The sequence below is a fragment of the Pyrus communis genome, chromosome 11 (genome assembly GCF_041283825.1).
Source record: "Pyrus communis isolate YQ-2024b chromosome 11, ASM4128382v1, whole genome shotgun sequence".
Taxonomy (NCBI): domain Eukaryota; kingdom Viridiplantae; phylum Streptophyta; class Magnoliopsida; order Rosales; family Rosaceae; genus Pyrus; species Pyrus communis.
Genome location: NC_142575.1, coordinates 1,756,040 through 1,774,137, shown reverse-complemented (window position 1 = coordinate 1,774,137; position 18,098 = coordinate 1,756,040). Strand labels below are relative to the sequence as shown.

The following is an 18,098-nucleotide window of genomic DNA, read 5'->3' as shown; positions in this document are numbered from 1 at the left end:
GAAATTACTCTATATTATATATGTAAGATCCCACATCGACCAACGGAAGTGGGGTGATGTGCCTTATATGTACGTTGGTTGATGTGGGATCTTACAATCCACCCCACTTAAGAGGAACCTGGCATCCTCGTCGGCACATCCGCACCCAACAGCCGAGTGGCTCTGATACTAAATTGTCACATCCCAAGCTTGGGATGTGGTGGAGCCGGGTCGGGATGTGACAACATATCTATAGAGCGAGTACCGTGTGAAACATGCATGGACCGAAAAATAAAATGGTTCATTAAAATGAAGGGTTCTAATTAACCGAGGTATTAAGATTGGTTTCAAGCCAAATTAGAGTGAGGTTCGAGCTAGACGGCATCCTTCAGCTGTCCAAAGAGTCTTTGAGCAGGCTGCCAAATATCTCTCTTGTTTTTTTCGCCCAGCATCTCATAAGCATTAAAATACATCACACAACAACTATGCTTACATATAAAGAAATCTAGCTGAAAAATATATGTGGAATACTGATTCGAAAAGGCCAAATGTCCATTTCTCTTGTTGCAGCAGCAGTTCAGTTTCTAGGACAGTTTAAGTAAACAGTACACATCATGTATTTGTAAGAAATCATTGTCTAATTACAAGAGTGATCTTCAATATGCCAAGCAAAGCATCGATCATTTCGTGCATACAAACAACAAGAGAAATCATAAGTACTATAGTTTATAATCGTATGTACCTTGTCGTGTACCGACAAGGGAGGACTGCATTTTTTTGGAATTTTAGAAATCTTATGTGGGAAGCAGACGCGAGAAGAAAGTATATCTGCTTCAAAGGACCAGAACAATTCACATTCAGTTAAACGTATTGGACGGATTGTCGATGATCTTAAGGTAGTGTAGATGACAGCAAAGGATGGAATGTAGAAATATAAGGCAAATAATTTTGATTGACAGTTTCCACCATTTGACTCTTTAGTTACGTACCATGGCTTTTCAACTACAATATCCTTCACCCTTTCTTCTTCTTCTTCTTATCCTCCTTATACAGATAATGCCCTTTCCCGCCATTGCTCAAACTCAGAAAAACATATCCTTGGGCACGTCCCTCACTGCAAAAAACGGAAACTGCTGGACCTCACCATCCGGCGACTTTGCTTTCGGTTTCCAAGAAATCGTTAAGCATGGATTCATACTTGCCATCTGGTTCAACAAAATACCTGAAAGAACTATTGTCTGGTCTGCCAACGGCGATAATCTAGTGAAGAAGGGATCCAAAGTTGAACTCACAGAAGATGGCAGGCTTATGCTCAAAGATACTTCAACAGTCGCACCAATATGGACAGCCGATGCTGCAGCTAGTGGAGTTGCCTATGCAGCCATGCTTGACACGGGAAATTTTGTGCTGGTCAACCAAGATTCAAACAATTTGTGGGAGAGCTTTAGTCAACCAACTGATACAATTCTACCCACGCAGACAATAAATCATGGTAGCACACTCTTCGCTCGCCGCACACCATCGAATTATTCACGAGGGAGGTTCCTGTTTACACTGGAAACTGGCGGAGATCTCTCGCTTCATATTACAAATATCCCATTGGATTATGTTAATCTTCTTTATTGGCCGCCAACCGGCACAAATTACAATGGTTTTGAGGTCATCTTTAACCAGTCTGGATCTATTTACCTTACAGCCCAGAACAGAAGCATAATTTATATGATCTCAAACAATGCAGTTTCAACGGAAGACTACTATCAAAGAGCAACTCTAGAGTACAATGGAGTTTTCAGGCACCACGTCTACCCTAAAAGCATTGACTCGAACAATGTGAAGGCGGAGCATGTGGCTTGGTCCTCGCTTTCCTTCATGCCTTCAAATATCTGCACGTCAATCACGTGGTACGCAGGCCCTAGTGCATGCGGGTTAAATAGCTTATGCAAAAATGATGAGGAGGGACCAGTTTGCTTGTGCCCGCATGGATACAGCTTTGTTGATCCAAGCGATGAGCTGAAAGGATGCAGACAGAACTTCGTTTCACAAAGTTGTGATGAAGCCTCGTCAGAAGATCTTTTTTATTTTCAAGAAATGCAAAACACTGATTGGCCTTTGACATATTATGAGCATTTCAATAATGTAAGCGATGATTGGTGCAAACAGAATTGCCTAAACGACTGTTTCTGTGCTGCCCTCGTTTTCAAAGAGGATGCCTGCTGGAAGAAGGGAACTCCTTTTATAAACGGGAGGATTGACCCAACTCTCAGCTCTAAAGCTCTAATCAAAGTGAGAGAGAATTCTACAGATGCAAGAAACCATGACAGTTCAACTTTCAAACGCATTGAGCCAATTCTCCTGAGTAGTTCGGCTTTTCTGAACTTCTTCTTACTATTCATAACCTGCTTTCTTGTTTTGCGCATTCTCAATTACCAAAAAGCAAATGCGAATATGCTCTACCCGGTCATTCAAGGGATTAATCTGAAATGTTTTACCTACACGGAGTTAAAACAAGCTACCAATGGATTCACAGAAGAACTAGGACGTGGTTCGTTTTCAACAGTTTTTAAAGGAGTTTTAGCATCTGATAATGGGAAATGTATTGCTGTTAAACGACTGGACACGATGGTTGGAGAGAATGATTTGAAATTCAGAGCAGAAGTGAGCTCCATTGGCAGAACAAATCACAGAAATCTAGTCCAACTAGTAGGGTTCTGCAACGAGAGGCAAAACCGAATTCTTGTGTACGAGTTTATGAGCAATGGCTCCCTAGAAAGCTTTCTTTTTGGAGGGTCAAGGCCAAGTTGGTGCAAAAGAAAGGAAATTGCCTTGGGAACTGCAAGAGGGCTCTTGTATTTGCATGAGTTATGTAGCAGCCAAATCATTCATTGTGACATTAAGCCTCAAAACATTCTTCTAGACGACTCCTTCACTGCAAGAATCTCTGACTTTGGAGTGGCCAAGCTATTGATGATGGCTCAAACTCGTATGGCTACTAAATTCCGGGGAACAAAAGGGTATGCGGCTCCTGAATGGTTCAAAAGCTTGCCTATCACAGTGAAGGCGGATGTTTACAGCTTTGGCATTTTGTTATTAGAGATTGTTTGCTGCAGGAAGCATTATGAAGCAAAGATAGAGCATGAAGGACAAATGATACTAGTTGATTGGGCATATCATTGCTCTCAGCAAAGTAAACTGCACCTGCTATTCGAGAATAATGAGGCAAAGGATGACATCGAGGAGATGGAAATGTATTTGAAGATCGCATTTTGGTGCATTCAAGACAATCCAGCATTTCGACCGACCATGAAGAATGTCACACGAATGCTTGAAGGAAATGTTGAAGTCTTAACCCCACCAAGTCCATCCTCACTACAGGTTCAATGGAAGTGACTGCAATTGGAATTGATTCCGGATATCAAACTTTCATGTGTTTGATCACCAAGGACTCGAAACCACCAGTTTGGTCAGCCCGGTCGTCCTTAGTGTGTCAACAAAAAGTATTTTGTTTCCCTCTCATTTGTATTTTGAAATTTTAATATGTTGTAACAAACTTTCTTCTCTGTAAACAATTTTCCTGGCATCGCAGCATTTTCTTTAATGTCTAGTTCTCTACCACCAAGATAAACATGCACGTAATGAACAAAAAATGTGTTTACAATGAAGCTCTCGCACGAGAGGCATTAAGCTAGACATGACCTGTTTGAAGACAAACTGAAGTGAAATTTCCAGAGAATTAAACATGTTTTTGACGTTTGGGAATACTTAGTCATCTGAGAGTTCTAAGATTTACCGTCAAGTGACGAGTTAATTTGTGTTCTAATTTACAAGTAAAAATGTTTGCATTTGTTGAAAATGTGAATATATAACGTTGCACATAAGTAACAAACTAACACTAATATTACAAACACTTCCTGTTATATATTAAATCAAATTACATATCAACCCATCGTCAATCAGTCAAGGTTATTTTTCTGCATAAGTGCTTAGGGCTGGTTTGGTATTGCTATGCTTTGAAAAAAAACTGTTTCTGCTGTGTTGTGAGAATAAACAGTTGTGAAATAAAGCAGCAAAGTATTTGGTAAACTTTTTTGTAAAAGTGATACCACTACCCAACTAATGCCAAGCAAAATTGATATGGCTACGAAGTGAAGCATCTGATTTTTGAAGCCTTTAAACACACAAACTTCAGTAACGTTTGTGAAGCCATTAAAATTACTTGGTAAAAATTCTCAATGCCAAAGCTGCTTCAAGATCCAAATTAATAGAGGATATGCAGACTAATTTTCTAAGACTAAATTATCAAGCTTTCAACCCACATGTAAAACCATTGCAGTTTCGAAGATCCTGTGTTGATTTCTTTTATTCATCTTCAACGTATTAAATACACACTTACAAAACTCAGACAGTCGTGAACAAGTTCCTTGTATGAAAAAGTTTAACAAGATCGATGACGAATAAAAATTATTCTCTTAAAACAATTAGAAAATTGACTTATGGAATGATCCAAATACAAATCTGAATCTCCACGCCAATCTGCTTAGACCAGAAGTTTATATTTTCTAAGACAGTCAGTAAATTAAACATGAAATTGTTATTTAATAATCAAAATTTTCAAATATGCCGAATGAAGAATCTATTTGCACAGATTGTCAATATGCTGAACAAAGAATCAGTCTGCACATCAAAACAGCAAGAGATATCATGTACATCATATTTATATATCAGTCTTGTATTCGTCTTGTTAGAGAACATTTGAGTTTTCTATTAATCCGAGTATTTTGATGTGTATACCAAGGAAAGGACTGCATTGTTTGGCATTATCGCGAACTTATGTGTGCAGCCAACCAGAGCACAAGTATATTAAAATTCAGTTAAACCTAGTGTCGGGGCTGTCGATGATCTCCAGGTATTGTAGATGATTTCCGGAAATGATGGTGTGTATATATGAACATTGTGTAAATGATTCTCATCAGAAGCTTCACCATTAACTCCTTCATTATGTACATGGATTTTGAACTACCATATCCTTTTTTCTTTCTACTTCTCCTTCTAGTGCTACTACCATTTTCCACTACAGCTCAAACTTACAACAATATATCCTTGGGCTCATCCCTCACTGCACTAGATGATTACTCATCATCCTGGCCATCACCATCTGGTGAATTTGCTTTCGGTTTTCGGCAACTGGGAGCAGATGGGTTCCTACTAGCTATCTGGTTCAATAAAATACAAGAAAGAACGATAGTCTGGTCAGCCAATGCAGGTAGTCTTGTGCCACAAGGATCCCAGGTTGAACTTACAAATGATGGCCAATTTATGCTCAAGGATAAAACTGGAAAGCCAATATATTTTGCTGGATCTTGGGGTATTACTGGAGTTGCCTATGCAGCCATGCTAGACACCGGCAATTTTGTGTTGGCCAACAAAAGTTCAAAATATTTGTGGGAGAGTTTTGAGGAACCAACTAATACACTCCTACCAACGCAGACTTTAAAACGGAACAGCAAACTCTATGCTAGCTACACGGCATCAAATTACACGCCAGGGAGATTCCGGTTTGCGCTAAAATCTGATGGAGGACTGTTGCTTTATACAACAAATTACCCATGGGATTCCGCTAATTGTGAATATTGGTCAACACACACTGAGGGCAGCGGTTTTCAGGTCATCTTCAGTCAGTCTGGCTCTATTTACCTTACGGGTACAAACGGTAGCATACTTTATATGATATCGGACAATACTTATTCAACGCAAGATTTCTACCACCGAGCAATGCTCGAGTACAATGGAGTTTTCAGGCACTGTGTCTACCCCAAAAAAACTGGCTTGGGTAGTGTGGGAACCAGGCACCAAGGTTGGTCGTCTTCCTCCTTCATACCTCCAAATTTATGCACCTCAATCGCAGAAACCACAGGTAGCGGTGCATGTGGGTTCAATAGCTTATGTAGAGAGAGTACTGAAGGACCAGTTTGCGAGTGCCCAGATGGATACGGCCTTATTGATGAAAATGATGTGCTGAAAGGATGCAAGCAGAAATTCGTTTCTCAGAGTTGTGATGAAGCCTTTCCAGAAACACATCTTTTCGACCTTCAAGAACTTGAAAACGGAGACTGGCCTTTTTCGGATTATCAGCATTTTCAGCCAGTAAGTGAGGATTGGTGCAAGCAGAGTTGCCTAAGTGACTGCTCCTGTGCCGTTGTCATTTTCAAAAATGGCGACTGTTGGAAGAAGGGAATTCCTCTTATAAACGGAAGGATTGATCCCACTGTTGGTAACAAAGCTCTAATCAAAATAAGGAACAATTCTACCAATTCAATTCCCAATCTCGCTCGGCTGGGTCTCCTCGGTAGCTCTGCATTTCTGAACTTGCTCCTACTAATCATAACCTGTTTGCTTTTTTTCCACATTATCCATCACAGAAAAGAAAGTTGGGTATGCTTTACCTGGGCGTTCAAGGCAATAATCTGAAAAGTTTCACGTACATGGAGATGAAAGGTGCTACCAACGGATTCAAGGAAGAACTAGGACGTGGGGCTTTTGCAACGGTTTTCAAAGGAGTTTTAGCATCCGAAGATGGGAAGCCTGTTGCTGTCAAAAGATTGGACACTATGGTCAGAGAGAACGATTTGGAATTCAAAGCTGAAGTGACCGCAATTGGCAGAACAAATCACAAGAACTTAGTCCAGCTACTAGGATTTTGCAACGAAGGGCAGCACAGAATTCTTGTATATGAATTTATGAGCAACGGCTCTCTAGCAAGCTTTCTATTTGGAGAGTCAAGGCCAAGCTGGTATCGAAGAAGAGAAATTGCCTTGGGAACTGCAAGAGGGATCTTGTATTTGCATGAGGAGTGTAGTATCCAAATCCTACATTGTGACATCAAGCCTCAAAACATTCTTCTAGACGACTCTTTCAACGCAAGAATTGCTGACTTTGGAGTAGCTAAGCTTTTGAAAATAGAGCAGACTCGAACAACGACTAGATTCAGGGGGACAAGAGGCTATGTGGCCCCTGAATGGTTCAAAAGCTTGCCTGTCACAGTAAAGGCAGATGTTTACAGCTTCGGCATTTTGCTATTGGAGATTGTTTGCTGCAGGAAGAATTATGAAGCGAAGATGGAGGATGAAGATCAAATGATACTGGCTGACTGGGCATATCATTGCTATGAGCAAAACAAACTGCACCAGCTATTCAGAAACGACGACGATGAGGCAAAGGATGACATCGAGGAGATGAAAGCATATTTGATGATCGCGTTTTGGTGCATTCAGGAGGATGCATCACCAAGACCGACCATGAGAAATGTCACACAGATGCTCGAAGGAACTGTTGAACTCTCCAACCCACCGAATCCATCATCATTATACGTTCAATGTAAGGGATTGTGATCGTAATTGATTCCTCAATTGTCTCCATAAAAATTTAGAAATATTCATTTCCCGTCATCTGTGCTTTGAAATTGGAAGTATACAGGAACAATATTTCTGCTCAATAAACACCGTTGCTTTTTATTTCTGTCACAAACCAAAACATGCATGACACCCCCCAACCCCGATATAGAGATGGTTACGTGCTGACTGACACCCGAAGGGTGACGAAAGCCAATTAATTTAAGCAAAAGCTGAGAAATAAGCTAAAACATGCAATAGGGACTAATAACACAAAATTAAAGTTCAACTACTAACTATTAAAATTAGGAAAATACATGACATGTCCAGAACATAAGTCTATTATAGAGTACAAGCGGAAATTAAGATAGAGAAATGCTATTACAATAGGTGCTGAAGCAGAAAAGATATAACACAATATCACTGGTAGGGAAATTCCTCATAGCTTAGATCGTATTCCTCGTTCATAGGTCCTGAAGGGAGCGTAAAACAAACATGAGTGGACCAAGTTGATATATATATATATATAATAAAACAGTTATAAACGTACTAACCCACAAGTTTTATGAAAACACATATATATCATGATAAACATAGGTTTTCCGAAACCTAGCATGTTGTGCAATGTCTCAAATTATAACTTGTATATATAATAATCACTAGTGAATGTCCGATAACCCCCAGGCCCCATGCCGGGTCCTCGTCTCTGAGCAGACAGTCAAAGGAAAATACGCTTCAGGCCCCATGCCGACTCCCCATCCCTGTGCTAAATAGCCAGAGGAAACACACTTTAGGCCCTATGCTAACACCAAACCGTTGCCCGGGACGGACCGGATCTATCCCTACGTCTTGTAGCGGAAATGACCACTAGGTAAGTACAAAACCAGTGAACATACATATATTGAAAATCAACTTCATATTATAAAGGCATCCATCATCTATACTATAAAGAGGTGTTCTAAACATGTTCTAAATATCATATAGTCATCCATCGGATATTCTATAAGAACACGGGTTATAGGAAAAATAGTAATAATTCAAATTAGCCTCAGTAAGCATGTTATCTCATAAAACGTTTCATAAAACATAGTCATCAAATCATGCTTTTCATATATGCATTTCTACTATCAAAACATGCATTTTTAGAAGGGCTCCACTCACTGTACACCGTTGGTGCAAAGCTGTACCAAAAAGAAATAATGGAATCACTGCTATTAATTGCACCTATTCACACAAAGGGTACCTTCAGTCAAACTCTACTCAAACAGTTGAATTTGGGAAAACGAACTTTAAAAACGGGTCCAAGACGTCAAAATTAGCCTAGGAAAGGTCCTGGATGAAAGCCCAAAAAATCAACCCAAAGTTCAAAATCAATGGTCAAAATCAACGTTGACCTGTGGACTCGACTCAAACGGGCCGGGTTAGGTCCGGTTCTCAATCTCAGAATTTATATACCCGGCCCGGGCAACTCCGATGCATTTTAAAATGGGCTGAGTCTAATTCCTTCAAATTTGAGCCTGCCCTGGCCCGTGCCCACCCCCATTAAATCCCCCCTATTCTTTAATGCTGACTCTCTGGTAGCTGACTCCATCTTCTCTTCAATAAATGCTGTGTTGGGTGGGGGATAGTAATTTCCTTTCACATTACCTGGCTACCAGTTCTGGATCCGCCATAAATTCTCCTTCCCCTAACCAGTAGCTGGTTGTTGATCCATCCCCCACTCCCACCAGTATCAGATCTCTGGTGGGAGTGAAATTGAGGTAGCCTGGCCTGCACATTGATGGGATCGAAGGTAGTTGTGGGTTTACCACCTTCCACCGGTTGCAATTAATTGCCTTACCCACTTCCTCTTAGCTCGGTCAATTAATTCCAAACCACCTCCGCTTAGCTGGGTCAATTCACTACAGATCCGCAAACCTACCCACTTGGGAAGCCAACCAAAGTAAAAGGATGGAATAGAAGCAGATGGGGTAAATACAGGGTACGGAGCACCCTATCAACTATCACTCTTACTCTCACAACGGAGAGAAGGAATCACTCACAAAGGAGGCTCTCTCACGGAGAAGAGGACTTGTTATTTCTCTCCCTCTCCACTTTCTTATTTTTCTGCATTCACTTCCACCTTTTATTTATGACGATACAGTACGTACGTTGTGCCTTTTTTCTCAATCACATGCATACCATGGGTTGGTTATTATTTTTTTGAAAAAAAATATTATCTACAATTTTATTTATCTGTTCGTTCAATAATGGATTAGTAATAATCTGGTTTAAATTTATTTTTAACGATAATCGAACTTAAGAATTCTCATTTTTAAATAAAGATGAATATTATTAAACTATAATACTAAGTGTGATACATACGTGCTTAAAATATAACAAAATAATTTAAATGAACCGACGTCAAACAAATTGAACAAATTGAACGTGAATGGTGAATATCAGAATGAACAGCTGTCATACTTGCATGCATATGGTTATACTTAAAACGTGCATGCTTCATATATATGCCGACACCGAGGGCCTGCACATCTTACGCCAAAGAAACACCTTTCTGTTGCAATCCAGTCTGGCGTTTGGCTTGGGCACAAAACCCACCCCACACACACCCCACCACCACCCCACTCTTGTTACCAATTAATTCGGAGTGAACGCTCACATTCAAATGGACGATCTCTTTTACATGCATTCTGTAATCATTTGGCAATAAACAAATACGTAGTATTCTTAGCACATCAATCAATCGCGTATATATGTACGTGGAAAATGGAAGTAGAGTCTATCGAAGTCACTATATTTAAGACTTGTTTAGGTCATGGAAAGAATAAGCAAATAGTGAGCATCATTGCATACAAGGGCGACTTGAAGCCAATAAGGTTTTCTACTTTGCAGAGATCGGGGAAACGTCTATCGTACGTAGCCTTAATTATCGTTTATTTTGTAAAAAGACTGTTTTGACAACTCAAACCAGCGACCTTTCAGTTAAAAAAAGAGCAGCATTTATGAGCACCATTACATACATACCTACCAACATATACATACAATATTCATATACATATACATATATATATTATCAATTATGTTCCTCTAAGATTTATTCAGGACTGATAATGTATACAAAAAAAATATATATCGTCGAATGTCTAGCGATGTGATGTGTTAAGAGTCGACGGAACTGTAGTCTCTATCCAAACTATTCGTTTAATAATTTCAATCTTGAATGGTACTTGGTAATCACTAATTAGAGCATCTCTAATGAAAATTTTAAAATGCATACTAATGAAGGTTTCAAAATTGCTGGTTGTGTTGTTACCAACATATATCCAAGGAGGTTTCACTCTACGGGGGCATATATATTGATCTTAAGCAATTAATTGGATCCATCCAAAATCCCATGTGTACCATGCATCACAAGCGTGCGAAGAACCGTACGGATGAGGGCCCCCTAAAGAATAAATGGTGTCCTCCGTGGTTGACCGATAAAGCCTAGGCTATAGAACCCAGCGTATTAGCCTGCAGAGCTCTAAAACCGTGGTTTTCACTAAAATGGCAAATCGTGACTAGAGAAACTGAGTTTTTTTTTGGTAGTGTTATTGGACTTCAAAAATCTCATTCTACATTTCTTAGAAGTATATATTTTTTTTCTAAAATAGAAAGTTTGGAGTGTAGAATGAGATTTGTGAAATGTTAATAACAATTCCCTTTTTGAAAAGAAATTGAAAATCCATCCGAACTGCATTAGAGAGAAAGAGAGAATAAATAAATATATGTATAAATTAAATCCAGCTTGCGAGAGAGTAAAAACCCAGGCTATTACACCACTGAAGAGAGATAATGAGAGTAAGCCCAGCTCCCATATCATCTCTCTATCTGTGCGTGATAGAGTGAGAAAGCTAAAGAGATAAAGAGAGATATTTAGCATAAGAGAGCGCGAGAGAGAGTAAACCCAAAATCCTTCAACCCTCTCGATAAGGTGAAAAATGTCTCCGAAGCTAACTGCAAAACAAAAGTAATGTCTCTTATCTGCTAATTTCATTTTTGTAAATAGTTTTGTCGATTAATTTATTTTTTCAAATCATCACACATGTTCGATTAATTTCTATTTTCCAGTAATGCTTTGGTTCGATTACTTACCACATGCTTTATTTCTATTAATTTCTAGAAATGCTTGGATTCGATTACTTTCCAGATGGTTTGTTTCTATTAGTTTCCAGAAATGCTTGGGTTCAATTAATTTCCATTTTCCAGTAATGCTTTGGTTCGATTACTTTCCAAATGCTTTGTTTCTATTAATAATTTCCATTTCCAGTAATGCTTTGGTTCGATTACTTTCCAGATGCTTTGTTTCTATTAATTTCTAGAAATGCTTGGGTTCGATTACTTTCGGATGCTTTGTTTCTATTAATTTGCAGAAATGCTAGGGTTCGATTGATTTCCAATTTTTAGTAATGCTTTGGTTCGATTACTTTCCAAAAATGCTTTGTTTCTATTAATTCCTAGAAATGCTTAGGGTTGGATACTGTGTTGGGTTGAGATCGATGGCTCTGTTTATCATTTTTAAAATTTTAATGCAGGAGAGAGTATATGTTAGCGATTGCAGATTTCAAGCATACTAACCAGTGGAATAATAGCATAGAAGGATGGTGGGAAAAGCTCAAGAATGTTGATACTGTAGACCGGAGAAATGAAAGGTGTGTTCTTCCTCCCGTTCCACACATAATCAGACGTAAGTAATTTCAAAACCCCTGCAATTTGACAGTGCGATAAATAAAAGGGTATTCTTTTTCCGCTTATATTTACAAGTTTGCATTTTATGAGCATGTTTTGAGTTGCGTTTGCTTGTATATATAGTATTGGATAATGCTAGGGAGACTAAATTTGTAAATAAAATATTGAAAGTTAAATGACATGGAAGTTGACGATTGATTTATTACTTAAACGTTGATAAATATGTTCAATCCTATTGATTACATGATATATCTATGTTTAGTTTTGTATAACATGAGTACATATTGATTTTACTAGTATACATTTTTGTGTTAGGTTTATGGTAGATTTGGGTTTTCAATTGTGTAAGCGTGTTGAAACTTGAAAGAGAATAATTTTTTAAGATGATATTAAAATAGAACTAAAAAATTGCCTTTAATTAAAACTTATCATCTCAATTCGTTCCAACAAGCTTAAACCACCAAAAAAAACAACACTGATCAATTCGAAAATCAAAGCTTGTTGGGCTAGGAATAATAAATCTCTTAAGCTTTTGACACCTCACCTCTTTCAAGTTTGAGGTCCAATGGCAGCTTGCCATGTGTCCAGCAAAAAGGAAATCTAATCTCTGTTTTCCTTTTATTTATGTCACTAAATTTCATTTGATGCGATACTATTAAAGAAAGAGTAATGTTAGGTAGGACCAAACTTTTTAAACCAAATTGTGGTTGTAGATGGATGAATTATTAATTAACGTGCTTGTTTCTTATTGGCAGCCATACGTGTGATGACTGCGATTTGTGAGGCAGTATCATCATAATATTATATTCCCACCAGAGAGATGCATTCACTATCTCGAGAGAGTATTGTATTGGGAGTTTTCAAGGAGATGGCACTCAAGGCCCGAATGCTGAGGGATGTGGCAGAGAGAAATAGTGTACTTTGGAAAATGGGTGGGATGAAACCGGACTGTGATATCTCTTTGGAAGATGGCTTGAAATGCGCAATGAAATTTGGCATTCCATTTGAAGAGGAATGACTTCTAGACAGTAGTGTTTGGCCAGTGGGGAATCTCAAATCCTTCAAAATAGTGGACTACAAAAAAGTTGGCCAAAAAGATGTGGTAACCATAAAGCATATGCTGCGGCAATTTTCGACCCACCATCACATAGCATAGCAAGGGGAATGACAGCAGCATATGCTTTATGGTTACCACATCCTTTTGGCCAACTTTTTTGTAGTCCATTATTTTGAAAAATTTTAGATTCCAATTGGCCGAACACTGTTGTCTAGAGGTCATTCCTCTTCAAGTGGAATGCCAAATTTCATTGCGTATTTTAAGCCATCCTCCAAAGAGATATCGCAGTCCGGCTTCATCTCACCCATTTTCCAAAGTACATTATTTCTCTCCGCCACATCCCTTAGCATTTGAGCCTTGAGTGCCCTCCTTGAAAACTCCCGATACAATACTCTCTCTCGAGAGTGAATGCATCTCTCCAGTGGGAATATAATATTGTGATGATACTACCCCATAAATCGCAGTCGTCACACATATGGCTACCAATAAGAAACAAGCACGTTAATAGACACTTAATTAATAATTCAACCATCTACAACCACATCATTTAGTTTGCAAATTTGGTTTAAAAAGTTTGATCTACCTAACATTACTCTTTCTTCAATAGTATCGCATCAAGTGAAATTTAGTGATAGAAAGAAAAGGAAAACAAAGATTAGATTTCCTTTTTGATGGACACATGGCAAGCTGCCATTGGACCTCAAACTTGAAAGAGGTGAGGTGTCAAAAGCTTGGGAGATTTATTATTCATACGACAACAAACTTTGATTTTTAAATTGATTAGTGTTGTTTTTTTGGTGGTTTAAGCTTGTTGGCATGAATTGAGATGATAAGTTTTAATTAAAGGAAATTTTTTAGTTCTATTTTAATACCATCTTAAAAAATTATTCTCTTTCGTTTCAACACACTTACACAATTTAAAACCCAAATCTACCATAAACCTAACACAAAAATGTATACTAGTAAAACTGAAATGTACTCATGTTATACAAAACTAAACATAGATATATCATGTAATTAATAGAAATGAACACGCTTATCAATGTTTAAATAATAAATAAATTGTCAATAAATAAGTTGTCAACTTCTATGTCATTTAGCTTTCAATATTTTGTCTACAAATTTAGTCTCCCTAGCACTATTCAATACTATATATACAAGCAAATGCAACTCAAAAGCATGTTCATAAAATAGAAACCTATAAATATAAGTGGAAAAAGAATACCCATTTCATTTAGTCGCACTGTCAAATTGCAGGGGTTTTGAAATTACTTACATCTGATTATGTGTGGAACGGGAGGAAGAACACCCCTTTCATTTCTCCAGTCTACAGTATCAACACTCTTGAGCTTTTCCCACCATGCTTCGATGTTGTTATTCCACTTGTCAGTAAGCTTGAAGTCTACCATTGCTAACATACACTGTGAAATCCCATTCCTGAATCCCATTGTTCAATAATTTGTAGTTCGTATTTTCAGGAAATTAATATTATTTTCTGTTAATTTAGAAGCCTTAGTTAGTTATGAAGTTTGATTTTATTAAAATCCATAGACAGAGCGACACTAAATATTTTTAGATAGAGTTTGATCTCACGAGCAAGTGGAGTGAAAACCGCCTGTGAAACGAGATTGTAACAAAGGAGAAACTACTAAACAAGTTTACGGGTATTTTTGTAAATTTAGTTTAGTCCAAGATATTTTGGATGTTTGGGTTTGCGGGGTCCCGCGCCCTTTCTTTTTCCTGCTGCGTTTTCTCTCCGAGGAGGGGGAGAGAACTCTTTCTTCCCTTTCTATCTCATTTTTGGTGGGGGGTTGCATAGGGAAGGAAGTCGTCACTTCCCACCACCTCTCCCAAATTCATCTCGCCGTCGATCACCATCACATCTTGCTTTCCTCCATCTTCCAACCCCATCTCCCTATGGTATAGATCGACTCTACACCCTAGCTTAAATCCAGTTATATAAGTGGAGACACAGGACAACTAGAACTGAAGGAGGGAGAGAGGGTGACAGAGAAGGCAAGGATGAGAAAAGGAAGAAGAGGGTCGAAGAAGTTGGGTCTGAATCATGAAATAAACATGGTTTTGTATGTTGTTATCCTATGGATGGAAAGTCTTGGTAATTATTCTCTGATTCTCTTAAACCCTTATATGGTCATTTATTTGGATGCTACTATGGGAAATTAGTCTTATATGCAGTTGATGTATGTGTAAGTTTTTATATGAATATACTTATATGCTGCAAAAGCTAGTTTTATGTGCCAATACCTAAACCCTAGTTTGATATAATACCTGAAAGTGATATTTTGTATAACATCAATTATTGGGTGGAGTCAATTACCTGTCATATATTAGCCCTGTTTTTCAAGACTAGCATTATGCAGATGCTTGTTTTTATTTGTTATCTATACAAAAGCTGAATGGACTGCTTCGGTATAAAAGTTGAAATGACTATTGGTTCAATTTGTTTGATACCCATTTATAGTTCCTTTTGGATCCAAGTGATAATCCGTTCATGACATACACTTGACTAAATGGTTTGAGAAAGATGTAGCAGAGGTAGTTTCCCTCCGATAATGGCACTGTGCTCAAGTATAACTAACCAAAAGCATTCCATTAGAAGTATATATGGCCTCTCTCTCTCTATATATAAATATATATATAACATATGAAATGAAATCTTCGGATAAGATTGCACAATCTAGTCAGTGTTCTTTCTAATGGTTCCTTTTCCATTATATTTGTACCATTATTTATTAATTTATCTAGCATCTTGGTTTAGTCATTTAGTTTTCAAGATGGGATGTTTAAGAAGCAGCTATGTGGTGGCACATTTGGTGAATTGTACAAAAGATGAGTGCTTCATGGGATTTCATTCTAAATTATGATTAATTATGGATTAATTTGATTTTAGTTTTTGAATTTATGTTGTTGGTTGTTTGGTGATTTGCTGTAGTTTAGAAGGAAATGTAACATATGATGATGGTGTGTTTGATGGCTTAATTAATGATGTTTTTGTTTGTTTTACTCAACATATTTAAGCGGGGAACTATGAATGGCTTGATCCCTATTTATGTTACGTAGACAGTCTAATGAGAAGATTAGATGTAGCTATAAAGCATACGAAAATTACTACGAAATTGGGATTTGAGTTGTGCTTTTTTCATAGCTAGGAGGCGAGGTACGTTAGATATATGGGCAGTTCATGACGTCACGTGTCGATCCTAAACGTATGTCGGGATCGGGGTGTGATATACACTCTCCTGCATTAAAAATAATTTTAAAAATGATAAACAGCCCCATAGATCTCAACCCAACACAGTATCCAACCCTAAGCATTTCTAGAAATTAATAGAAACAAAGCATTTTTGGAAAATAATTGAACCAAAGCATTACTGAAAACTGGAAATTAATCGAACCCAAGCATTTCTGGAAATTAATAGAAACAAAGCATTTGGAAAATAAACGAACCCAAGCATTTCTGGAAACTAATAGAAACAAAGCATCTAGAAAATAATCGAATTCAAGCATTTTTGGAAGTTAATAGAAATAACGCATCTGGAAAGTAATCGAACCAAAGCATTACTGGAAAATGGAAATTAATCGAACGAAACCATTTCTGGAAATTAATCGAATGGGCATGATGATTTGAAATAATAAAATAATCGACAAACTATTTACAAAAATGAAATTCGCAGATAAGAGACATTACTTTTGTTTTGCAGTGAGCTTCGGCGCCATTTTTTGCCTGATCGAGAGGGTTGAAGGATTTTGGGTTTACTCTCTCTCACGCTCTCTTATGCTAAATATCTCTCCTTATCTCTCTAACTTTCTCTCTCTATCACGCACAGATAGAGAGATGATATGGGAGGTGGGCTTACTCTCATTTTCTCTCTCTTCAGTGGTGTAATAGCCTGGGTTTGTACTCTCTCTCTCTTGCAAGCTGGATTTAATTTATATGTATATTTATTTATTCTCTCTTTCTAATGCAGTTCGGATGGATTTGCAATTTCTTTTCAAAAAACTTGTTTCTCCAATCACGATTTGCCATTTTAGTGAAAACCACGGTTTAAGAGCTCTGCAGGCTAATACGCTGGGTTTTATAGCCTAGGCTTTATCGGTCAACCACGGAGGACACCAAACGTGCTAGCCAACTAGAACCTGGAGGGGCGCAAAACAAAAGCGTGAGTGGGCAAAAACAAAGCTTTTTAAAAAACCATTTAATAAATAAGTTCTAACCTCTCGCCGTAAAACCTGTATACTTCCCAGAAAATAGAATATATATATATATATATAAGTCATGCTCAGAAACATGCTATGCCAAAACCGTTAAGTAAAATGCAAGTGCTCAGGTAATATCGTATCAATATCATATAATCTGTCAGCCGGAGTCACCTAACGTGACCTGTACGGCTGAATCTAGAGCTCAAATCTCCGTCTCACTAACTAGACCTGCACACGAGTCGGAACCACCTAAAGTGGTCTGTACGACAGGCTTGGGTGTAATATATGTATACGCTCAAGTGCTACGATCACGTGAAGGCTGGGCGAATAGTTGCGGGTCACCTACGAGTCGGAACCACCTAAAGTGGTATGTACGACAGGACTGTGCACCTAACTTGGATCCAAGCTGAGCGTGTGGTGCGGGAGGTGAACATCACGTGAAGGACTGTGCCCAACTCTGGGCGGGAGCACTGACACCGGGGGTGCAGGTTATGAGCTCTCTATGTATCTAGAATCACTACTGAACGTAAATATAAATCACCACTCACCTGGCACTTACCTGTGCGTCCGCAGCACCAATACACACACATATATAAATGCAAGTAACCATGCATAACAAACGGCAATATAATATATGGCATATAACGAATAAACATTTCAAATCACTTTCTGGGAAAATATAAGTATATAGGTATATACGGAAAACCAAAAGCCCACTCACTGATATG

The 18,098-nt window shown here is 38.2% G+C and overlaps 1 protein-coding gene, 1 long non-coding RNA gene and 1 pseudogene across 2 annotated transcripts; all 3 read left to right on the top strand.

The window, feature by feature from the left end:
- The first annotated feature begins 969 nt into the window (after positions 1-969).
- Positions 970-3,366, top strand: LOC137743233 (G-type lectin S-receptor-like serine/threonine-protein kinase LECRK3). Its single transcript, XM_068483111.2, has one exon. The coding sequence runs from the start codon at positions 970-972 to the stop codon at positions 3,364-3,366; it is 2,397 nt and encodes a 798-aa protein (XP_068339212.2).
- Positions 3,367-4,980: 1,614 nt separating this feature from the next.
- On the top strand, positions 4,981-7,500 carry LOC137743234 (G-type lectin S-receptor-like serine/threonine-protein kinase LECRK3; annotated as a pseudogene).
- A 3,561-nt stretch (positions 7,501-11,061) lies between these two features.
- LOC148692648 (uncharacterized) lies at positions 11,062-16,173 on the top strand. Its single transcript, XR_015953433.1, has 2 exons — positions 11,062-11,373; positions 11,939-16,173. It is a non-coding gene; the product is annotated as an uncharacterized LOC148692648 (long non-coding RNA).
- The last annotated feature ends 1,925 nt before the right edge of the window (positions 16,174-18,098 follow it).